Genomic DNA, 24,841 nt, shown 5'->3' with positions numbered 1-24,841 from the left:
TTTCATCTATTTCAGCTGCATATTTTGCCTATGGAAACACAAGGGAGCCTGTGCCCTTTATGTTGTGTTTGGTTAATGGATGAATCTGACTTGCTTGTTGCCCAACGTTTCAATTTGTGTCGAACCAAATGAAAAGTGCCGTCCTCTGTTAGAGTCTAAGTATTAGACCAAAACGCTGAATTCAGCCAGTAACTGCTTAGACGTCAAGGACAGCTCTTTGACACTTAGTATTATTAGTAACCAGCCAGCTTGCTCTGTAGGGTAAAGAACATGCGGTATGTGAGAAGTGCTCTTAGGCCATGAGCACGATATCTTAGTAAGTTACTGCTTGCATTTGCAAGGCAGACTTCATTAGTTTAAACCGGGACTCTGATCTGCATCCTTTCACCAATTCTAATTAGAAAACGAGCCGCTGCCTGTTGTAGGACGGTGAATAAAGCCCACGTGCTCAAACTGCGGGGGTGATGGCTCAAGCCGGCGCCCTGCTGTCTGCCCAGCCCTGCTGCAGCCTGCCATGCGGGTGGGGTCGCTGCTGGCGCCCTCACCACAGCCCCCACCCCGACACCGACTGTGGACCCCATCCCTAGGCTCCGGCTCCTCTCCCAGGCAGCCCTACACCCAGCTCACCTCCATGTGGGCCCCTGCCTCTGCTTCCTCCTCTTCCTTTTCAGCTCGGTGTAGAGCCTGAAATCTTTTTAAGGTTAAAAAGCAGCCATAGATTTCTTTAGCTTTTTATCTCATCATCCTAATCTCTCTGTTGGTTTGATTCTGTTCCTGGGCAGGTGACTTCCTCACATTGGTACTCTCAGGAAAACAGGCTTTTTATTCAGTCTTAACACTGTTGACATTTTATTAATCTCATAGTTTTCTAGGAAGGTCAACCTCAACACCTGCTGTGTGCCAAGCAATGTGCTCTGTGCTTTGCTGTCTGAGCTCATTCATGTGCTACCTGCACCGGTTCGCGCTCTCCTTGAACTCCTTTCATAGCAGGCTCAGATGAGGACTTGCAGGTGGCTAATGTTCAGGCTCATGAGGTTTGCTGTCATGTTTGCTGCCACGTGAGCGATGGCCCATCACCCCTGGAATTTTGGAAAGGTGTAACTACATGACCCATCTGCAGGGACAGAATGTTAGGAGAGAATGTAGTAATGATGAAAGGAGCACAGAATTAATGAGAAAGGGTATGTGTAATCCACTGTCCCTGAAAAGCTGATCTTTTATTTAATTATTGTGCCATTTTATCATGCTGAGATGACAAAGATCTGGAAGCAGTATTTTCTCTGGCTGGTGCAGGTATCCACTGAGGCTGCATTTTTAAATCCCTATTTGTTGAGCTACACGTTAGCACAGCAAGGTGGGTCTTTGTCATGTTCTAGCCTCACCAAGTCTGGAGGGAAATTTAACCTTTCCTTGGGTCAAAGTTAGGAAACAAAGTGAAAAATGACAAACACAACCTTTCAGAATCTCTACAGAGTGAATCCCCTCCTCTTTTTGTCCTTTACCATTTAAAAAAATGCCACAATTATTAAATATTTGGAGGTTACATGTGCCAGCCTATTTGAGGAAGCAGTCCATTTGGGGATCCGTGGTCTCCACAAGACCCTTTTTGGTCTCCACATTCATGCACAGACCAATGGGAAATTTTATTTAGATGTGTTGGTTACAAACTAGTGTTCGGCTATGGGTCATCTGTGCATGGTTATAAAAATCAGGGTTCCTGGCCAGAAAAAGGAGTCTGTGCTACTGTAGTTGGAATATCTGGGAGAAATGGGTTGAATGTTGGGGTGTTTTTAGGGAAAAGGGACAATATAGGAATGTGAGAAAATTTAAGCCACATAGTCGTTTATGGGGCCACTAGCTTTGCTCACCGAAGGAGTCCCTGGGTGTGATGTATCTCATGTAGTGACTTTCCCACATGGTGTGGCTCAGGGCTTGTGGTCCAGCTTTAATATGCATTCCAAGCATTTGGGGAGACTGACAGAGATACAAGGTCTGGGCCTTAGGACCAGAAATCCTGACTCCTTTGTTCTGGAATGGAGTTAGCTATGCTCTAGCCATGGACCACACTGAGCAACTTTGTCTAGCCCACCACCACCTTGTGTGTTTAAGCTATATTTTATTACTAAATGGGAGTCAGGCGAGAGTGTTTGACTTTGATTCTGATCGTAATCTCCGATGCAGAAGACTGATGATGATGATGGCCTCAGGTATTTTCTGTGTTCTTTGCCTCCTGAAATATGTTCCACTCAGACCTACAAGCTTCCTCCCACACGTTTGTTCAGAATGTAGCTTCAGGCCAAGGACCTTAAACTTTTACCTTGCTCTCTCCTTCCCAGTGGACAGCGGGGGAAGACACGTCTCAAGTTGCCAAGTGGGCTGTAAGGGGGGGGTAGCATGGCTATATTCTAATATCCTGGGCTCTTTTTGGGACCAGGAGGCTGGTTCTGGCCCCTGTAATGTTTCTAGCACCAGGGGGGAGGTGGTTTGGGACACCCCTGCACCTGATCTGATCATGGGAGGCAATCTGAGGTGGGGGAAAGAGTGCTGAGAGGGAATCAGGACTACACTGGACAGCGGTGCAGTTCACGTGCTGAGTCAAGTAAGTGTGGGTTAAACAGCTGATTTCTTAGCTTGGGTTAAAGCTGAATTTCTTGACTGCAGGACTTCCAAGAGCCTTTGACATGGAGTGTATACTACCTAATCTTAAAAAAGGAACTATGAACAGTGTTTTTAAACACGTTTGACCATGAGACCCTTGTGTAGTTGAAGAACCTACCAACTCCTCGCTGTACGCAGTTAGTGAAATGCCGACCTTGGAGTTACAATCATTGCACTTTCTGACGCTGTGTCATTGATCTACTGATTCTCTCTGGGCCTTCATGTATCCTTGAGGAGGAAACACCATTCCTGACGGGAATTCAGAGAGAATTCCTGGTGGTGTAACACAGAATGGGTGGAGGAGGAGACCTAATCTCACTTGTTCTGGGGGAAGCGAGGGCCTCTTCCTCCTCTGGGAACCGGCGAGGATTCCCAGAGGAACCTGTGGTCTGTTCTTGGCTGTCCAATCTGGGCGTGAGCTGCATTCAAGACTCCCCCCCGCCCCCCACCATTTCTTTTGAGTTCTGAAAGGCCTGCTTGACATATGGGGTCTGGTTTCTTTCTGTGGGCCTTAGGATTCCCACCATCGGCCAGGCATTGGGGGCTTTGCCTGCCTGGCCTGCGGGGCGGCCTCAAGCCTGAATGGAACTACACGGGTAAGGTCCCCCTTGCTGGGCTTTTCTCCTTTTGTTTGCAAAAAGATCATTGCCTCCAGTATTGCTGAGGTCTGACTACAGCCCCTGCTTGAGAGATGGGGCAAGTCCTAGAGGGGACCTTTGCCCAAAGGCAAGCAAAACCTTACAAGAAGAAATGTGAGAACTAGCCGCTCGCAGACATCTCCCTTGGTCATCTGGGGCGCGGAAGCAAGCGTCTGGGTGGGCAGGGCGGTGCGATGCCTGTCGGGAAGGCCCATCTGGAGGAAGCTGGAGGCGCTCCGAGGCCCACCACTCGGATGTTGCTGATGGTCAGAGTAAAGGAGGGGGGAACACGTACAGATACTCAGTTCCTGGGCCAAAGGCATTTAGAAAGTACATTCTCAGGCCCTCCATTCTGGTCCCGTTAGGAACCGAGGCTGAGAAGGAAGATGAGGCAGCGGAAGGGAGAGTTCACAGCATCCCCCGTGCAGCCGGGGGCAGCGCTAGTCAGAGAACAGGCTGGCAAAAGACTTCCTCAGGTTGCGGATGGTTTCGGCCTTGGCCTCGTCTTCACTTGGGGTCCCGCGCTGGGAGGTGTCAGATGTGCTGAGGCTGTTGGTCAGGGACTGGGATTTGCTGAAACAGAAAGGCGAGGGGGTTGGGGGCAGCAGGGCCTGGACTGTGGAAGGAGGGAGTCGCAGGGGCTTGCCTGGAAGCCAGCCGGGCGGGCCGGTCCTCACAAGGGTCAAGCCCAGGAAGCAAGCCTTCTAGCCCCTCCATGCTGCTGGGGCATCACACACATTCTGTAACCTGCAAAAAGGTACCCGCCTTTCTTAGGGTCAGAAATCGGGGCTCACAGCAACAGGGTCCACAGCTCACATTCTTTCCACTAGCCCAGGCTGCCCAGATGGCAGGCGTTACTAGGGAGCAAGCCGACCACCCCTTCCGCCCGCGTGTACTAACCCATTTCGTAAACTGTGAGGTGCTGTCTCAACGTCAGGTCATGGTTGCTCCTCCTATACTTTCCAACACTAGTTGCGGAATCAGGAGGCCTGTGTTCCAACCCTGCTCTGCCATCTGACCCCTCTGGCAAGCCACACCGCTGAGGGCCTCCTCTACGTCACCGTGAAAGGGGGGTCGGCCCAGCCCACCCTCAGGCCTCTTCTAGCTCTGTCACTCTGGCTTCAAGTCTCACCTCTTTCCTGAGGCCTTTGGTGCTGATTGCAGCCTATTTTGAACTTCTGAGGGGGCCTACTGTTTGAACTGCAGTGTTTGAACCTTTGTGCCAGCCTAGCGAGAGGGGACAGGGCTGTAGAGAGGAATGCGATTCAGGCCCTGCCCTCAAGAGGTTCACAGTCTAGTGGAGGTGACACACACAGGAAGAGATGATATAAACTGGTCACAAGTTTAAGAGATCCACACACGTTCTTGTCATCACTATAAAAAATTGAAATCCTTTTCAAAACAGGGACTTTTACCCCTTGCTTATTCCATGTGAGGCCTTATCCAGGACTGGGCACAGAGCAGGTATTTAGTAAGTCGTGCTGACTTGAACCAAATAATACTTCAGAGCCACAGACCAGGAGATTAAAGTGTGTCTAGCTAGATTACCAAAATGGTGGTGTCCAAACCTGGCATAAGTCCCAAAGCCCTCACCTGTCCTGTAGTTAGCCAGGCTGCGTCTTCTCACCTGGTGAGAGTCTGTCACAGATAACACTTATATAAAGCCAGCAGTATTCTAAGCGCTAGTTGTGCAGAAACTAATTTTAACTTTTGTAATAATCCTGTGGGGTAAGTACCAATTTCCCAATTTTCATGTGAGGAAGGAGAAACACAGAGGTTAAGTAACTTTTCTGGGGCATGCAGCTTCTAAGTGATAGAGCTGGCATTTGCACCCAGACAGTCTGACTCAGAATCTGTGCTGTCAGTCACTCTGCCTTATTGCCTGGAGGGCGTCTTGCTCATAGCTATCAAACTAAAAATGCATTTATCCTTTGATCCAACAATACCATTTCATGCATTTTTCTCTACAGCTGATCCTGCACACATAAAAATAGCATGTGTTTAAGGTTACTCATCACAGCCTTCTTTGTAAGAGCAAACCATATTTCCCTGTATAGTGGGTTAATTCGATAAGTCACGGTACAGCTATACTGGGGAATACTATACAGCTGTGAAAAGAGGGCACGTCAGTGAACTGAGTAGAAGAGCTCCAGGACTTCTTGTTAAATGTAAAAGCAAGGAGCAGAATGGTGAGGATAGTGATTACTACCATTTGTGTAAAAAAATAGAGGGGAGGGAATCAACATATATTTTTGTATTTGCATAAGGCAACACTAGGGGGACATGTAAGGAACTCACAGAATTGGTCACCTCTGGGGAGCAGGAGGCAAGAAGGCATCGGATGGGAATGAGGTGGGGGTGAAGTTTTTCAATACATACTTTTGATATCATTGACATCTTTTAGATCTTTGAACCATGTGAATATATTAATTTTAAAAAATTACAGGGTAGCATGATCTACGGAGTGGATGTCCTGTGTTTGATGCCAGCTCTTTTACTTAATGGTGGAAACTGGCAAATTATTGATCTCTTTCTCTCAACTGTTTACTCATCTGTAAAATGGGGATGATAATAGTTATTAACTCTTAGGCTTGTGAAAATTAAGAAAAGGGCCAACTATGTAAAATGCTTGGCACAAAGTAGATGATAGGCCTAGAATGAAATGAGGATGAGGCCCATGGCCCATGGAGAGAGAGAGGCCTAGTTGACAGCTGACACGGACCAGGAGAGTGTGTGTGTGTGTGTGTGTGTGTGTGTGTGTGTGTGAAGCCCTCTTAGACATTCCAGCCCCAGAAGCTGCCAGATGACTGCAGCCATGTGAATTGTCCTAGGAGGGTAGGGTTGCTAGATTTAGTAAATAGAAATACAGGACACCCAGTTAAATCTGAATTTTAGATGAAAAACATACATGTTTTTAGTGTAAGTATATCCCATGCAGTATTTGAGGTTATACTTACACTCACGGTTTTCATTATTTATCTGAGATTCAAATGTAACTAGGCTTCCTATATTTTATCTGCCAACTCTACAGAGGAGACCAGCAGAGGAACCACCTACCTGAGCCACAATCGTTGAACAAAGGAAATAGTTGTTTTCTGAAGCCACTAAGTTTCAGGGCGGTTTGTTAGGCGGCAAGAGATTACAGATGCATCTACGTGTGGAGGGTCATGGTGGGGCCAGATCTATACTCTCACCTTGCTGGGCCCTGCCCGCCATCTGAGTCCCACCCCTTAGGCCTCCTCCTACCCACTTAGGTCTGTGTGAGGCCTCTCTGGGCTTTTGTCCCTGAGCACAGGACCCTGAGGCAGCTCAGCTCTCCCGCACCCCAGCCCACCCTCTTCCTTCCCAAACCAAAGCACTTACTTGAGATGGGGGTGGGGCGGTGCTGGCTTTGACTCTTCGCCCTGCTGGGAGCGGCTGCGGCCTTGAGTTGGGGGCCGGGGCTGCGAGGTGAGGGGGGAGCCTGGCTTGCAGGCCTGGTTTGGAGAACTGCCACTGGATGCCCGGGACAGCTGTGGAGATGGGGGGCTCAGGGGCTGCTGGCCTTGTGGGGAGAGCCTCTGTTGGCAGGGGCTCCCAGATCTTGAGGGCTGAGGAGACTGTGCTTGGCGAGGTCCCCCTACAGGGCAAAGCAATTACTACATTCAGATTTTTCTTAGGCTGAAAATTGCTGTGCACAGATGTTGCTTCAAGGATGCTCATTACAGTGTTTTTTGTAACAGTGAAAAACTGAAAACAATATAAATGCCTAACCATAGGAAAACTGATTAGTGACATTGAGAGGCATCTATGTGAAGGAATATGCTGTGGTCATCATGTACGATGTGGCAGAATAATATGTAACATGGGATATTATTAATATATGCTAAGTATATACTGCTAAACAAAAAAGCAGTTTATAAACCATTACATACACTTTTATTCCATTCTGACACATATAAAGCTATGTAAAAAAGACTAGAAGGTTATGCTAAAACCAGTGTGTCTCAAGCTTTCATGTGCATATGAATCACTGGCGGATCTTATCAAAATAAAGATTCCGATACAGTGAGGTGCATGGCGGCGTCATGGGGTGAACTGTGCACCCCCACCACCTCGCACCCTGCACGTGCCTCCAGCTCACGTTTTGAAGTCCAAACCCACAGTGTGTGTTTGGAGATAGGGCCTTAAAGGAGGCATTGTGAAATGATGTGACAGGGGTGGGGCCCTGACCCAACAGGACTAGTGTCTTTGCAGGAAGAGAGAGAGACCTCAGGGGTATGCCCACACGGAGCAAGGCCACATGAAGACAGGGAGAAGGTGCTGTCTGCAAGCCATGGGGAGAAGTTTCAGCCTGCCTGGCACCTTGATCTCGGACTTTCAGCCTCCAGAACTGTGGAAATAAATGTCTGCGGGTTGAAGCCACTCAGTCTGTGGCATTTTGTCATGGCGGCCAGAGCTGCCTAGGACAGATGGGTCTGTCATTCTGCATTTCTAACGAGCTCCCCAGTGACGGGCTTCCACTTACCATGCTTGTAGCCACGAGGCACTGAGCAAAGATTCCAAAAGGGATTTTAATTCTCGTCCTTTTGCTCACTGATGTTTTCCACACTGAAAGCGTATTACTTCGGAAACAATGAACTATCCCTTTCTTTACAATAGCTCTCTGAAGTTTTCTAAGACTTTCAAAAGTAATGTATCATTTGCTCTAGAGAAAGGGTGGTAGGAACGATACCACTGTTTCCATCATATAGAGGTGGAAACTGAGCCTCATGAAGGTTTCAAGACTTGAAGGACTAGCCACAGAAGCCCCCCGCGGACCCTGGCTTCTCCCTGTCTCGCGCAGAGCACAGAGGTGGCACCTTCAAGCAAAGGAGCATCACGAGCTTGGGGACACGTTAGCCACCCAGAAATGACTTTGAGTGGAATTGCAAGGCCCCAGGCAAGTAAGGTGCCCTCTCCTCACCCTTGAATCCTGAGGGTCAGGGCTCTGAGGTGATTGTGTTCTGCCAAAGCAGACTGGCTGCCAAGGGCACGCCTGCTCCTGGGAGAGTGGGTGCTGCAGTTACTCTCACTGGCTTTGCCAACACCCCTTTCCATAGGTTGGGAGACTGAGAGTAAAGGGGCCAGGGCCCGTCTCTGAGCCCCTTCTCCCTTGAGCTCCCAAGTCTCTCCAAGCACCTGCTAGATCTCTGGCCTTGGGCTGGGCACCCCCACAACAGCTCTGTGGATTCAGCACGATTATTCCCAATTTTACAAAGAAACTGAGTCCCATATATAGTGTGACTTGCTCAAGGTGTTACTTCTAATAAAGGGAAGAGCCAAATTTGAACCTGGATCTCTGACTCAAAAGCCCTGTTTTCTTTTTTCTTTCTTTCTTTCTTTTTTTTTAAAACTATACCACACAAGGCTGCCCAGAATCCTCATATCATTGTGCAAATTAAGAAAAGGTGCTTTCCTCCAGTGCAGGCAGCTCTGAGCCAGTTGCAAGAGGAGCTAGCACTAGATTTCAGCTGACCTCCTGCTCAGACGCCATCTCAGCTAGGCACATTTGCCAAGGGCACGACCTGCATGTCTGGTGGCCCTGACACCACACTGGCACCAGGAGTCCCAGGTCTCGACTCAGGCCTTGCCATTAACTTGCCCTGCAACCGTGGGTAAGTCACCTCTCTCTGGCTTCTGGGCCATTGTTTGTAAACTGAGGTCACTGGACTAGCCTTCAGACATTCCGCCCAGTTTGAACATTTCTGGGAGCTTGTGCAGCACTTTCTAAGTTGGATTGAACTGCAGCTGATTGCACATGGCTTTGATTCATTCTTGACCTCTTTCATGACTGTGTCCCAGTAGACTGGAGGGCCCATTGATCTCCAACTCACACACCTAGAGAGCCAAGCAGGTGCATAAATAAATAAAGCAGGTGCATGTCAGAAAAATCACATGGCTTTACAATTTTTCCTACTTGAGATAAGAGACCAGTTTCTCTCTAAAGAGGTGCAAGCATAAAGAAAACAGCAACTGACACTGTGACACTGTGAAAGTGACAATAGGCAGGAGTAGGGCTTGAGGCAAATGGAGAAGCCCTTGACCTGTCCCAGGGAGCAGCTGTTACTAAATGTCAGCGTATACTTGCCATGTAGGAGAGCAGGCCCACTGTTTCTAGAGCTCCTGCTCTATCAAAAGAAGCTGGAAATCTAGATTTTTATGGAAAAGCTCCTGATTTTTAAATGTTGATTCATTTTTTGTTTTTTAAACCCACTGCAGGTCAAAGAAAACATGTTTTCTACTTTTACTTTTATCTTAAGTGCCCCCTCCCCAGGCCAAAAATATCTTGGAAAATCTGGATACTCATTCATTCATAACTATATGTTGAGTCCTTATTACACACCTAAGATTCATTTAAATACACTAGTTATTTCTTTCAGCTTCTTGGTAAACCAAATCACGTAGTCTTTTTTATTTGAGCATGTACCCAAAACATTAACTTATATGTACAAAATATTTGCCTCAGTACAGGATTGGTGCTAAAAATGATGAGGCTCATTAAAAGGAAAACTTCACTTTTACTCAGTTGAAAATGAACAGTGAGTTCAAAAACAAGTTAATGTGATCTCGTTATTTTGGGAACTCAATGAAAGCATTGTGTTTTGATTAGCCTTGTTATTTTTAATCTGAATGTTAATTCAATGAGCATTTTCTTTAATTATCTTAATTGGTTTTAAATGGATTGTTTTTCAACTCACTAAAAGTGTGTTTAGCCTCATGTCCCCTAAAATAATATCTCTTTATCAAGCAGGTCTCTACTCTGAGCCAGAGAGGAAAGCGGAATACAGTAGCTCTTTGTTTTAGAAGCGCTTTGTTCAAATGTGCTTTAACAAGTAAGTCCTAGGGCAGAGTGGGAAAGAAGAGGGTAGGGCGGAGGCACAGGCACGAGGGTGGCAGGGTGATGGATAAGTAGTTTTTGAACATTTATAACCATAGAATTATGGCCGAAGGGTAGAAGGGGTATATTAGTTACAATAATTATTAATAAATGATACTCATTAAGAGCAACATGTAATTGTAAGATACAAGTTATTAATGGTAAGCTTAGAATAGTAAAAGTGATTATAGTTACGAATAGTAAACTGTTGGTAGAAAGAGCCGCTATCTACTAAGCACCAGCTCGGTGCCAGACACTTTTACCTGCATGACGTCATGGCCAGCTCCCCATAACTAAACAGGGCAGCTGTTAGCTCCTCCTTTATCACTGGAGAAACTGAGGCTCAGAAAAGTGACATAAGGTGCCTAAGACTGCAAAGGTACCAGGACACGGAGGCAGATTCAAATGTGTTTTATCTGCCTGAGGAAGAATCCCAGTATATGTTGGGCAATTTCCCTTTTCTTAAATGCTTTCTGCTTTTCCAAGAAGAGAAGCGCAGACAAGAAAAGTAAATGGGGCATTTATCTAAGACCTGTGGCAGAGGGAGCCAGGCAGTGCCAAAGGCCGATTTCCCCCCAGACAGTGACTCTGTTACCTCACTAAAAGCCACCGGGAAGCCCACAACACAGTCGCAATGCTTTCTTTCTGATGGGTTTTTAAGCAGATGCTTAAGAGATTGCTGTGACACTGCCTGGCCTGGCTTCTTGATGCAAAGCTGTTCTGAAGCTCCCAGGGGCCCCGGGGCAGTGAATGTGCCTGGAAGGTTTCTGACTGCCAGAGAGGTGGCCTCTCTGGTGTTTCTCTGGTGACTGGGGGCGGATTTTCTCCCCAGGCCTGCGTGTGAGAACACCTGAGCAGCTGCCGTGAGGAAGGTGGTTATTCCCACCATTTCCTTACATCTCATCTGCAGAAGCTTATCCATTCTTTAATAAATGGTGGCACTGACGCAGTGATGCTGGAATAGTTTTTGAGGAGGAATTTCAATCAACAAGGTTAATGTTGCATTTCTCTCTCTCTCACTGTAGCTGGTTGGCTCATAAATCTATAATAGGTACCACTGGAGGCTAGGAAACAGACACTTTCTAGAAGATCAGAAAGGCCAGACCCGCCATTCTCTTGTGCTTTCTTGGGCAAAGCCTCAGCGTCCATCTCCATAAAATGGAAATACTGCTGGACGGCAAAGTGGCTGGAACTGAAAATGAGAACATAGATGGGAAGGTTCCTAGCACGGTGCCTGGCACATGCTAGGTACTCAGTCAACTCATCTTCCCTTCCTCCTTTCCTGCCCTTATGGAGGTGACATCTCACAGTCTCAAGCATTCTGCAGATAGAATACATTCTGCAAGGGCCTGTATTCCGAGGATACAGCCTTAATAAGGATCTTCCCAGAGAGCCTTTTGGAAATCACACCTGGACCCCTCAGTGCCTTTCAGCATCCCCACTGGATGTTTCTCCGGTGACTGGTGGCGGGGTCGGCGGGGGGTGGAGGGGGTCCTACCTTGTGTGGGTGGGCGTGGCTGCGGCTGTCCAGGTGGAGGCCCCAGGTGGGTGGGACCTGGGGATTTCGCAGGTTTCATCTGTGGAGCCTGGTGCAGGAGAGAAAAGAAGCCTGTTGTGATCACCACAGCCATTTGCTGCCTGGGTGGAAGGGCAGGATTTTTAAAGATCTTTGTATTATTGTGGTAAAACTTATGTAACGTACACAGTTCACAGCATAATGAATTTTTACACATTTACAAATCTGTGCAATCACCACTCAGATCAGGATAGAACATTCCAGTGGAGAGGGCTGCCCCATGCCCCTTCCCAGCCAGTGGTCCCCTCAAGTATACCCATCTTTCTGAGGTCTGTCATCATAGACTGCTTCTTATGGGGAGGGTGGGGCGCAGGTTTTGAGACTTGTTTTTCCAGAAAGCTGGGGAGCTAACAAATTCTTTGGAGAATCATCTGGTAATCTGTGGTGAGGACTGTGGAAGGGAGGAGCTATGTGGGAGCTTGCTGAGGTGGGGGGATGGGGAAGGGAAGACACAATAGTCTCCATTGACTGGTGCCCTGGGAGCACACAGAGGGCGTGTGTGTACACATGCGCGTGTATGCACACACAACCACACACACACACACACACCCTGCTCCCTGCTCAGGCCAGGATGGAGGGCACAGAGGGGACAACTGGCTTCTTATGTTAATAATTAATTTCTGCCCACAGATGCCCAAAATCCAGTTGAGACATTTTCTTTCCAGGACAGTGGAAGGAGGAAAGGCCCCTCGGGGCCTCCCAGCCTCCCCCATCAAGAGCAGGGGTACATGCCCTCCCCCGTGCCCAGCGTCCATCCATACCCCATTCCTTTCTCCCCACGTGGCTCCTTCCTGGGGCTACCTCCTTTGGTCTGCCCATGCCCAGACCGCCCGGCATTTCTCATGGCTACAAAGTCCCCTTGGCTTCTAAGGACGTTACCCAAGGCCTCAGGGGTGAGGGCACTGTCCCCCCTGGCAGCAGGAGTTGGCTCATTTTGGAGACAACGAGGTCGGCCATCAGCTGTTTGTCCTCTTCCACGTGCTCTCCAATCAAGGGCATGGAGCTGTCCATCACCTGCAGGAAAGAAGTGGGGAGGCCTGAGGGACCCCCATGCTAGGGTGGCCCAGCATCTGGGCGGGAAGCCCCAGGACGGCGGGCTCAGGGCTCAGGACAGAAGCGACCGCTAGATGGCGATGCTGTCCACGCAAACCCCAAGCCCAGCGCCTCCAGCTGGGAACAGTCCCGGTGGAGACATGCAGTCCCCCCAGTTCAATCACTCCCTGGATTCAGTGGCATTCAGCCTACATTTGCTGGAGTACAGAAACGCAACCGAGGCCCAGGGAGCCGTTGCTGACCTTTTCTGATCTTTTCTTTGGGGAGCTGGTCTCCATCCCCTCCTTTCCCACCTTGGCTCCTGCCCAGGGTTGGGGCTGACCTCCTGAACTTTGGTCCAGGGGCATGGCTTTCCACAAAGCCGGAAGCAGTGATGGTGGGGGCTCCACCATGACAAAATTTAAAAAAGACATGGGCGGGAGTTGACCCAGGGTTCAGAGAGAAGAGGGAAGAGGAAGGGCCCGTTCCCCAGGGCTCTGCAGGACATACGCCTGGAGCGAAACGCGTTCCCGGGCAGCAGCGAGAGGGCTGCTCCTCAGAGGGTCAAAGTTACACTGGCAGAGGGCCTAACAGAGATTTGCCCATCTGCTGCTTTTTGCAGATGGGGCCCAGAGATGGGAAGGGATTGCCCAGACTCAGGCCAGCGGTCCAGGTAGATTCCCCAGGCATGGGGGTGCGAGGCCTGGGGGGGCCCTCTCTCTCCTTCCCCGCAGGAATCCAGCCTCTTCACCCTGCCCCGCCCCCAGCAAGCCTACGGGCTTGTTTCCCTTTTTCCAAGGTTCTCTCTCCCTGCACAGGCCTCTGCTCACTGGTTACCTACCTCCTCATCCTTCAGGGAACACCAAGCTAGCCTTCCTCTGGGAAGCCCTCTGACTGAGCAAGCTCTGGCAGGTCACCACTCACCTGTATTCCCCTGTCCTTGCTTTCCTGTCCACTGGAGAGCTTACCCCTCAGTGCTGTCACCTCCTGTTTACTGTGTCTCCCCGGCCAGGCTGTGGGCCTCCGCGGGCGGTGATGGGCCCTGCGTCCTGGCAGGTAGTTCTTCCCTCATAGCTACTGTGTGGAGGGATGGGAGGTCCTCGGTTCTCGTGTAAGTCCTGCTCATAATGGTCGGGGTCTATGAAGTGCCAGGTTTATCACTTGAGTATTCCGTCTGTCCCAAGCACTATTCTAAGCACGGGGTGTGGGTGACTCCACAAAGCTCGGAAGAGATCTTTCAGACAGGTACTATTACTATCCTCATCATAATTATAAGGAAACGGGGAGGTCCCAGAAGTAAGCAAGTTCAAGGACGTAGCTAGCAAGCCATGGGCCTTTCCTTTCTCCCCAAGCACTGGAGCAGCTCTCTGTGGTACGCTCTGGGAACAGGAAACCGGGGTGTGCTGTGGACTTGCTGTGGGACCACGGGCAGGTCACTTTCCCTCTGTGGGCCCACTTTTTTCCTCAAGCATAAACTGAGGGGTTTGGGCAGCTGTGAAGACCCTGCTGGCTGGGACTTTTAGGGGTCCTGCCGTGGTTGGGAAGCTGAAGAGCAGACTCAAGGATGGGAATGCTGATTTTAGCACTGGTCCTGAAAACTGTCCTCAAACTGAGCTCCTTGTGGCTTGGGCTTGGAGCCTGGGCACCCTGGATCCCAGTGCCTGGCACGTGGACAGTCTGTGTGTGGATGTGGGCTGAGCTGAGTAATAAACGTGGAGTCTGTCTACATGCACACAGCCTTTCCTTTCTGCCCCTGCCCACCCCATTCTGCTCTGGTTTCTGTTTCCTATGTTCCCTGCAGTGGGAAACGGCCACCACAAGGAGCCCGAGGTCAGAGCATTCTGCAGTCCCCATGGTGGACACTCTGGTCTCCCCAGGGAAACACTTTTTCCAGCGAGCAATGTCATCCTCTGGACAGGTCATGCAGGACAAGTTCAAGGGTCTTCCCCCTAAGTATTTTGCTGTAAGGATCTTCACAAAACATGTCACACAAATTTTCTGTTCTCACCATAGAGGTGGCTGAAAAAAACACTATTTCTGGATCGCTTCTGTTTTTTTACCTAACTAGGGAAAAAAATGCCTTTTATCTTCCTGGTAGCAAGCTCCCTATCTCCCTTGACCCTGCTGTAAACCCAAAAGCAAGGGAAACAATTCCACAATGTTTCTGAGAGAAAAAAAAAAACAACAATCTGAAAAGCCATCTTTCTTTCTTCTTTTTTTTCTGGAACATTTTTGAGAAGTTATATTCTAAAGTCCAAATCCACTAATCGGGCTTTAAAAAAAAAAATGTGAAAGGTCTTTCATCCCTGACCCACTGGATGTCTGGAGGCAGGAAGCCCGGGCCCACGGGAACAGATTTGTGTTTCCTAAGAGGGAAAGTTGTGGAACCTCAGAAAGACAGGAGCTTTGGGGGGCAGAGACCATGCTGATACAGGGGGAAGGGCTACCTCACAGTGGGGAGGAGAGGGGAACCCAGGAGAGTGTCTGCTGATGGCCAGGTACTTCTCCGGGAGGAAGTTCAGGAGGCAGGGTCCCTGCTACCATGCTCACTGCTGTATCCCATCACCTGGCTCGGGACCTGTGCCCAGCACAGGGGCTCAACAGTGAAGGAAAGAATGACTGCTTGTGTCCTAAGGCTGAGCTCGTGTCTGTAGGTCCAGCAAGGAAAGGCAGAGGCAGGGGGGGCCAGAAGGCGTGGGGCCGCCCCTGGTCTGCAGCTCCGGGCGTCCTCGGGGAGGTGGGGGCTTGTTCCTCCGGGGAGCTGCCTGCCTTTGGCTCAGATGCAAGTGTGCAGACCCGAAGTTCTGCTCTTCTGAGAAGGGGCCAGTGGGGGAATGCTGTTATGGCAGCCAGAGGGAGCACGGCTCCCGGACTGGAGGGGAGAGCTGTTTTCTGGAGCAGAACTGAACCCACAAATACAGATACGACTCCTCTGTGGGAGCTTCCTGGCCTTCCCTGGGAGGGTAGAGGGACTGTGTCCATCCTGACTTGCTCCCCTTCACCTCCAGGAGCTGCTGCTCCCTGGCCGCGGATGTGGCTGGCCTCCTGGCATCGCTGGTGGGGCTGGTGGAGAAGAGCACGGCTCCCCCCGCCACCGGGTCACCTGGTCCTGCCGCACTGTGGTCCTGGGAGGGGTGCAGACGTGCGGGTCGCCGCAGCCACGTGCTTCTCATTAGCCGCCCACTCCCCGGGGAGGGGGCCGCAGCAGGGTTTCCTCACGTGCCCTGGCCTTGCTGGCAGCACCGCCCCCTGCTGTGGTGTGAGGAGAAGGCCAGGGAAGGGGAGCCCTGGGAGGCTGGGGAGTGGGAGGGCAAGCTGTGAAGGTGGGGAGGGGGGCACTCTGGTGCCCGGGAGTATCTTCAGGGGAAGGCAGAGCTGTGCGGGGTTGGGGGGAGCGGGGCAGAGAGCAGTGATCGTGGGACCTGGGGGGACACAGGCATCATGGAGGGGCAAGGGGTTGTGGGGTTGGGAGAAGCACGGAGAGGAAGCTAGCGGGTGTGGGATAGGAGGGTGTGGGGCTGCAGAGACATGTAGGTGACAGTCCTGGAGGATGGCAGGAGGTGTGGGCCTGGGGGAGGCATAGACGCAGGAGGGTGTGGGAGGTTCTCGGGCTGCCACCACCCCTCTCCAGCCTCTCTTACAGTCACATTTCCCTACATCACTCCCGTCGGCCACACCCCACAGCTGTATGCCCTTTCCCAGTCTTCAGTGCTCTGCCATTACTTGCTTAGCCTCCATCTCCCCCTCCAGCCTACACACCCATGTGTCTTGCTCACGGCTGTGCTGCAGGGCTGCATGCATGCCTCGCCCACAGAAGCCTCCATGTACCCGTTTGTTGAGAGCAGATGCAGGGATCTCTGCATGGTGACCAGGGAAGTGTGCGCTCCTTATACATGTGGACACTGAGGAAATTTAAGAGGCCCGATGGGACAGAATCTTGCTGACACTTGGCCTGATGTTCTTCACCTACCTTTAGGGTTGTGGGTTGGGGAAAGCTGTCAAGCCTCATGCCAGGAACTCTCGAGGCCCAGCTCTGAGGCCCTGGTCATGAAGGTTTTAGCTGCAGCTGGGGGCAGCGGTAGGGAGGTGCATGCAGGCTGTGGGTGAAAACCTCTGGGAGCCACTGGCTGAGGCCTGGGCTGCATGTGCCCAGGCTGTGGGCTAGGCCGCCGCTGGCCAGGCTGGAGACCACACCCCCTGGCATGCCTGCCTGGGGCAGGACCAGGCCAGGAGGAATTCCCGCTTCGTCCCTCACCTCAATGATGTAATCTCTGCCATCCTTGCTGTGGACAGCCTTGACGGCACAGACGTCCAGGCCGCCAAACATTTCTGAACAGCTGTCCACCCACAGCCTGTACCTGCGGGGATGGACAGACAGACAGTGAGTATCGCTGGAGATAGCAGGGCGGGGGGTCAGACACACTGCTGGAGATACAGAAAAACAAACAGAAAAACAGGCTGTGGGGCAGACTGTGAAGCCCAGGCACTCTATCAGAGATGGAGAGAGATGGTAAGAAATAACAAGAGACAGAGAAGCTGAAAGAGACAGAGACCACAGAAAGAGAGGCAGAATGGGTAAAAAAAAAAAAAGGCAAAAAGGCAGAGACGTGATGGACAGTGAGAAAGAGGAGGCAGAGAGAGGGAGAGAGAACAGAGGGAGGGCCTGGGGAGCAGGGATGGGTTGGGAGAGATCTCAGACCCAGCCCCCTTCCCCACCCCCACCCCGAGGGCCTTGCTGGCTTCACAGTAGTGGGGAGCTTGCCCTGCCCCGGTCTGGAGCCATCTGGGGCACCCCTGCATCCTTTTCCCTTGGGAAAGTTGTGTGAAGGGCTCCAGAAAGCCCTCCCATCCCCAGCCTCCAGGCTCAATGAGGGCGTGTGGGGGACAAAGGGCCCATTCTCTCGTGAGCCTGGGGTGGGCAGGCCGGGGAGCCTGGCGGGCTGCTCCTGCAGGGCCCGGGTCCTGGCCCTCCACACCCGGTGGTTTTGTTCCCTTTCCAGCCACTTGAGGGTTGCAAGGCCGGTTTGCTTTGCGGGGGAGAGAGAGAGAGCTCAGTGCTGGACTTTGACCCTGTAACAAGGAGCTGGCTGTATCTGCAGACGTCTTCCTGGACTTGCACTCAGTTTCCCTTGTGGTGGCCGGATTTGGGAGTCACAGGGGACTTTGTATCAATGTTCTTGCTTCTCTCCCCACTCTCCTAGTCACAGGGACATGTCTTCTCTGAGATCTATTTGTGTCTCTGAGCCATGAGGCTGGGAATGAGGAGACATCATGGCTGAAGTGCTCTTAGAACCAACTCTCTCATCTTATCCACCAGTGCCCCCTGGGGCCCAGAGAGGGAGAGTGGTTTGGCTAGGTCACACAGCAAGACAGTCACAGATTGCTGGGTTCCTAGTTCAGTTCTTTCATTCAGCTGTAGATAGGAGTTTCAGTGAGATCCTTTACACAAAGGGAATGATGAAAACTCATGCCTGTTATGCTCCTAACATGTGCCAGGCATTCGGGGGGTTCTCATTCTTTCTGACCTCTACAACAGCTCTGCTAGGAAGGTTGGACCCATTCTACCAATGAAGAGACTGAGGCTCTGAGAGGTTAACAAGTGACTGTGCTGGCTTCCAGACCTGGATGCTGTCTGATTCCACTGTCCAAGCAGGTCACCCTTCTGCTCAGTCTGAATGCATCACAGCCTGTGAGGGAGACCTCAGCACCGGAGGCCAGTGACCTGAGCCGGCTACCAATCTCCTCAGTGATTGAGGGTGAACCGCTCCCACTTGCAGCCTCAGTTTCCTTATCTGGAAAATGGGAAGGCCTTGGTCTGATTCTGGTCGTGTATCAGAAGCGCCAGGAGAGGTAAGCAAATGAACACACAAATACATGGCCAGATCTTAGGGGGCCTGCTGTGTGTTAGAACAATTTCTCTAGGTTGTTAAAGCTACCCATGCGATTCTTCTGTGTAGCCACATTTGGGGACAATGTTTGTCCTTGGTGCTCTAAGAACCCCCTGGGCTCTCGGATCAGGGTCCCTGTGTGTGGCAGCAATGGCTGACTGATGGGGCACCTCCAGCTAAGGGAGGCCTGTGCTCTGAGATACACTCAGAAATTGAGTTGTTCTTGGTGGAAGATGGAAGTCCGGACATAGGCCCAGAGGCAGCTGATTTCTAGAGGCTGTATTTAAATGGTGAACTTTCGGGTCACCTACAGGCTGTCTCTCATGGGGCACAGGCCCTTCCCTCCCTGCCCCCCACCCCAGGAAGGGACTTCATGGGTGGAGCAGTGAGAGGAAGACTAGGGGGCACAGAGTCCATGCTCCCCTCCGGCCAGGCAGACTGGCACGGACTGAGCCCCACCATCCGCTTTGCCCAGGAGTCAGGCTCTCTTCCAGGCAGGTGAGCCACCAGGAGGGGCCAGGGCCTGTTTGTGGATTTTCCCCCATGGAGACTAGACCTGGGAGCTCTGTCCCAGGCCTGTGGGCCCTGCCCATGCCTTTGCAGAGGGAACGTGAGTTCCAGGCCTCAGCAGACCCACTCGCACAGCAGGCTCTTGCAGTGATGGCCCAAGTGGCCTGGAACTGAGCAGGGCCGGGGGCATGGTGGCCTGCTGGGGACCTCTGTGAGCAGGCTGGGGAGGGCTGGGCACACACTCTGGAAGGCCCATGGGAGAATGAGTGCCCATGAATGCCCACTGGGGGAAGGAGGGGGCTACCCCAGGCTGGATGATTCAGTGGAGCAAGGTTATGAGCACACCCACCTGAGACTAGGTAACATAGGTGGGTTCCCAGAATGAAGGTAGCAGCTGCCACCTGGGGTTGATGGGGGGGGAAGGAAGCCAATTTACAGTGGCCCTCCCTGCCATGGGCCACACCTGGGTTAGGGACTGAATACACCTCTCCCATTTGGCACTCTGACGTTTAAGAGGTGAAGAACTTAAGAGAGCTGAAGAAGTTCAGGAAGGTTAGTTAACTTACTCTAGGTAACAGCTTGGAAAGGGCAGGACCACTGATCTTCTGTCATGCCCCCTCCTCAGCCTAGAGCCCGTGACCTGGGAGCTCCATGAGGGCAGGGACCATGTCTGTCTTGTTTGCCACCCTTTCCCCAGGGCCTCGCTCAAGAACTGGCTCCCAGGTGGTGCTCAACTGGCAAAGAAATAAAGGAATGCTTCCCAACTCCTGTTCATTCTTTACAACATGATTCTGGCACCACCTCCTTCAAGAAGTCTTCCCTGACCTGCTCTCCAGTCTGTGCTGGCGGCCCCTTCTCTGTGACCCCTCTCCAGGCACTCTAAGTTCACTTTCCCCCAACATCCCACACTGTCTCCTTCATTCGCTGGGGAGCTGGGAGTGGACCTCTGTAGCTTTAGCCTGCACATTTATTGTCCCTCCTATCAAAGCCTGCTTGCTATTTCTTTGTGTCATACCCCCCTCCCCAAGTCTCCCTCAGTCAGTATTGCTGTGTTGGGGTGGTCCCACTCCAATCTCCAGGGGCGGAGACATGACACAGAGCTATCCAATCACAGACTTGCAGCTTTCTGGGACCTAGGGATTGGTTCAGGAATGGTCATGTGACCCAAACAAGGCCAGTCAGTGAGTAAAGCTCAATTTCAGGCTTTGGTTCAAATGGTTGGGAAAGAGAAGTTTTCTTTCTGTTGGACTTGCCGCCATTGAGTGAACTGGCTGAGATGGAGCCGGCAGAGAAGAAAGCGGAACTGAGGTGGGTAGAATGTGAGTCCTGAAATCTTACCTCTGGAGTTTTCATTGCCACAAGCCAATAAATCCCCCCTTCGTCTCAAACTAATTTGATTTGTGTTCTGACACTTGCAACAGACACAGAATTCTTAAAGGGAAGGAATGGGTCTTTTCATCTTGATCTCTTTAGTGCTCAGTGCCACATGGCATGCAGTAGGCACTCAATCAGTGTTCACTGAATGGATCTCTCTGGCCCGAAAGCCCACACCCTATCCCCTGTCATTGCATGCTTGCATGACGAGGGCACCAGGCATGCAGGAAGAGTGTGTGTGCTGCCCCTGAGAGCAGCTGACTGGCCCCTCTTCAGGTGCACATGGCTCACAGCAGTGTTTACAGGGAGAGGGATCCAAGGGACTGGCAGCCAGAGGGCACCTCTGCCACATTCATGACTCATAGGAAACCCACCTCTCCCTCCTCCCATTGAGATAGAAATAAGTCTGAGAGAGGAGTGGACATCCGGTAGCCCTGGTGCTTAACAGGGATGCTTCCATGCGGCTGTCAGAGCACAGGAGGGCCTGGAGAGGACTCCCTGCTGTCCCCCTGCAGCAGCTGTGCAGAGCTGGAGAGACCCCAGACTTCAAGGGTCAAGACACCAGGGTTCTACTCTCAGCACTGTCATTGGTCAGCTCTGTGACCCTGGACAAGTCACTTTCCTTTTCTGAACTTTCTTCTCCCACCTGTAACATAGGGTTATTAAAATATCTGCCCTGCAGGTTGTTGTGCCTAGGAAAGTGCCCTGTGGGTAAGAGGCACTGGCCGGAGGGTGAGCTGGCATTCCCTACAGACTCCTCACTGTATCCCTCAGCCACCTCCCCTTATGGCCGGTGCTTCTCCCTGGAGACGGCCTTTGTCTCTTACCTCTCTGTCATGGCCACCTGCTCCAGCATGGCGGAGCCTGTGTTGGCCTTCCAGTTTCCAGAGATGGACGTTCTCCTGTACCAGAACAAACAACACACGGGGGGCGTTAGGGACGCCTGCTCTGCTCTCCTCCGTTCCTTTAGCCCTCAGGAGGTTCCAGTGCAAATATCTGGCTCACATTATGGCAGGTATTCTGAAGTGCACAGCTGTCCTCAGCTTTATTTTCCTGCGTCTATTTTCCTTTATCTTGACTGCCTTATTTATTTGTTGGATCTTATGTATCTGTTCCTAAGCCACCTTTGAAATCCCAAAATCAAATTTAAAAAATGCCTTCACCATCAGAAGAAATCCCCTAAGACTTGGCCTCTTATTTTTAAAGAACTAGGGCAGTAGTGCCCCCAGTGATGCTGGAATTTGTTAAGGGCCCCACAATGCAGGGAAAAATGATCCATGGAGAGAAGCGATCACTTTTCTATGGGGACACAGGGACGGCCTCTGGGCTCCTCACCCCTCTCTCCCTCTGCCTTTCCTGTTCCAGCCTCAGCGGACGTCCCTTCGGGTGCTCTCACCCGCATGGCTCTTTCCTGTGTCGAGGCTCCCACCTGGGGTCTTCTCTTTGCCTGATCCAGTCTTCGTCTCCATCGTTGCCTCCCTAAGTCCTGTTCCTCCTGCAAGTTTTCACCTGAAATGTGACTTTGCGGCAGCCCACCTTCCCCAACTAGAGCAGCCGCCCCGACGCTATGCCCTATACCAATGTTCAGGAATGCTCATCTCACTTGTAATGACTTCCTTACCTTCCTGTCTTCCCTGAGGGCAGGGGACATGTTTGACTCATCTCCTGTCTCCCCAGCGTCCAGGGGGACCTGGCATGCAGTAGGTGCCCAGTAACTACTTACTGGGTGAGGAACTGTGTATAACGGGAAAAATCCACATAAACTCTCTCCATTGGCATAGTGTGACTCAGCATGTTGTGGAGATCAGCAGGTGGACTAGAGAGGGGAATCACTACAAAAATATGCCCTTCTAAAACAGAAAATAAAATGTATCGGGGGACAGCAGGTGCTGAAAATTGACGGTGGTTGATAGGAGCTAGAATTACTAAGGGCTGCACGGACATTGATAAGCTTTTGTCAATTCAGATTCATTCAGTTCGGCCCAACTCAGTTCAGCTCAGTTTGACAAACGCCCCATGGGCACCCTATATCTGGAGTGCTGGATGAGCTGGAGCGTGCAGAGATGACCTCCTCAGGCTGCTCACTACCGGAAAGGCTGGACTGGCCTAAAACCAGAGTAGAGGTTAGTTCACATGAGGAACGACGAGCAAAGGAGAGCCCAGGGTCACTCGCTGTGGCCCCAGGAGGCGGCCTCTGAGATGCGCCTCGGAGGACGGGTAGGGCTTGTTACAGTGCAACCTGCGTGGTGGTTAAAGGTAAGAACTGACCTCAGTCAGGCAGATAGGAGTGTGAATCTTGGTTCCAGCATTTTCCAGCTGTATAACCATGGACAGCATCTCTGAATCTTTATTTTCTCATTGTTAAAATGGCAATAATTATTGTACCAACCTTATAGGATTGTGTGGATTTAAAGGGAATATTCCCATAAATCTCCTAGTACCATGGATGCCACCAGGATTTTTTAGTAAGTGGAGACAAGAAGAAGAGGCGTGCCAATGCCTGAGGCAGTAGGAGCAAAGCCAGTCTGCCCCCCTTCCAGGAAGATAATGATGGTGAGCTCTGAGATTTAAGGAGTGCTTTCTATGCCGGAGCCATGGGTCTAAGGGCTTTTATAAGCACTGGCTCATTTCAGTCTCACAAAACCTAATGGGACGGACATTACCATCACCATCATTCCCACTTAGTGGAGGAAGCCACCAAACCAGATCTGAGAAATGCCCTGCTCTTAACCGTGACCCTCCATGGCAGAGGCAGTCACAGGCTTGGAGAAAAAAGTCCATTGGGCCAAATGTAATGCAGCTGGTAGAATGTAGGATGGAGTGTAGACTGTGACACGGAAATATACCTGTGTCACGTCGGTATGATGTTGACCCCCTTGTTGAGGAGGGTAGGGGCGGGTGGAAAGGGGTTGACCTAAGTACCCCTGGCAGTAAGTGGAGGCTGTACGATGAAACATGAAACAAACTGTAGGTTGGCACTGTGCTGCAGTTGGTAAACCTGTTCCCCAGGGGCTACAGGTTAATGGTTCTGCAATGGTGCAGCGATTGAACAAATAAGTAAATGGCTGGCAGATGGTGGGAGGCAGGTTTTTCCCTGTTGGACTAGGAGGTTAGACATGAGCAATCTGGGAAGGGCAAAACGCATCATGTGGTCCTAGATGAAAGTCTGAGACATCAGTATGAACTCTACAGAGCTTTAGAGGGAGCTGGATATATATATAGAAATCATTACGGATATGTGCGTACACACGGGTGAAGACACACACATCTATTGCCTAGCTCTGTCTGCGGGGAAGGCCTGGAAACAATGCCGCCCCTGTAGCAACAAGCACAAAGGCCCGAGGGCAGGGCAGAAAGTGGGCCAGAGAGGAGGCTGAATGGCAGGGCGGAGAGGGCGCTCTACCCTGAGATTGACACGAACCCCCTCCCTTGGACGGGGGCCAACCCAGGGTCCAGGAAACGCCATAACTAATGACAAATTGGAGCTGTCAGGGCAGAAAGGCTCAGCAGAAAGGATTGGCAATGAGGTAATCCCCAAGAAGAGAAACTGGGACAAGGTGTCGTCAATGTCAAGTGGAAACGCTAACAATGAGGAGAGGAGGGAAATGATATCATGACAGATGGTGACAGTGTCAGGAATGCACTGGAATGTTCCTCAACTCAGAGGGGGTGGGGAGGAGGCGGTCTTGGCACCCTGAGGGCATCTGAGAGCAGCTACAGGTCTGGCCAGGCTCATGGGTGGAAGACAGAGATTGGCAAGGCAGGGCAGAGTATTTCCTGAGAGGGGGCTCCATCCCTTTCCTGGGAATCTTTTCTAGCATGACCTGAAAAGCCTAAAACCACCATGTGGCCCTTGATGGAAAAGGTGTGCGGACCCTGGTAAATCTGTGCAATCCAGGTAGTAGAGAAGCAACCCTAGGTAATACATACGTGGATGCTTATGGCTGTGATCAATAACAACTTTATCTACAGAAACAGGTGGCAGCTGGATTTGGCCTGTGGCCTGTGGTTTGCTGACCCTGACCTACAGTGCAAGCTCCACCACACAGAAGCGTATACAGAGATTTCCAGCTGTCCAGGGCCTGCTGTTGCCGTCGTCAAATGCTGAGCCATGCACAAAGTCAGTGCTCTGTAAATGCTTGGCAGCCAGGCACCAGTTGGTTCTCTGGGGTCTCATCATTTCGAGCAGAACCAACAACATTACAATGTGGGAGACAGAGAGGCCATGGAGCAGATAGGACGTCTCCGAAGACTGAGCCCTCCTACC

The 24,841-nt window shown here is 51.2% G+C and overlaps 1 protein-coding gene across 3 annotated transcripts in view; it reads right to left on the bottom strand.

Annotated features, from left to right (window-relative positions):
* Positions 1-639: 639 nt before the first annotated feature.
* The window catches only part of SYN3 (synapsin III), a 448,045-nt gene continuing 423,843 nt past the window's right edge, over positions 640-24,841 (bottom strand). For 2 of the 3 annotated variants that reach the window (XM_036902842.2, XM_036902843.2), the window contains exons 9-14: positions 21,402-21,476; positions 17,058-17,160; positions 12,650-12,784; positions 11,693-11,780; positions 6,660-6,915; positions 640-3,869 (exon numbers count right to left, since the gene is read on the bottom strand). In XM_036902842.2, coding sequence (XP_036758737.2) covers positions 3,737-3,869; positions 6,660-6,915; positions 11,693-11,780; positions 12,650-12,784; positions 17,058-17,160; positions 21,402-21,476 — 790 coding nt within the window. In that variant the 3' untranslated portion in view covers positions 640-3,736. The other variant, XM_057486431.1, reaches the window with a different exon arrangement.

Source organism: Manis pentadactyla, chromosome 10, assembly GCF_030020395.1.
Source record: "Manis pentadactyla isolate mManPen7 chromosome 10, mManPen7.hap1, whole genome shotgun sequence".
Lineage (NCBI taxonomy): Eukaryota > Metazoa > Chordata > Mammalia > Pholidota > Manidae > Manis > Manis pentadactyla.
Note: the sequence above shows the minus strand (reverse complement) of the source record. Positions and strands in the feature narration are given on the sequence as shown.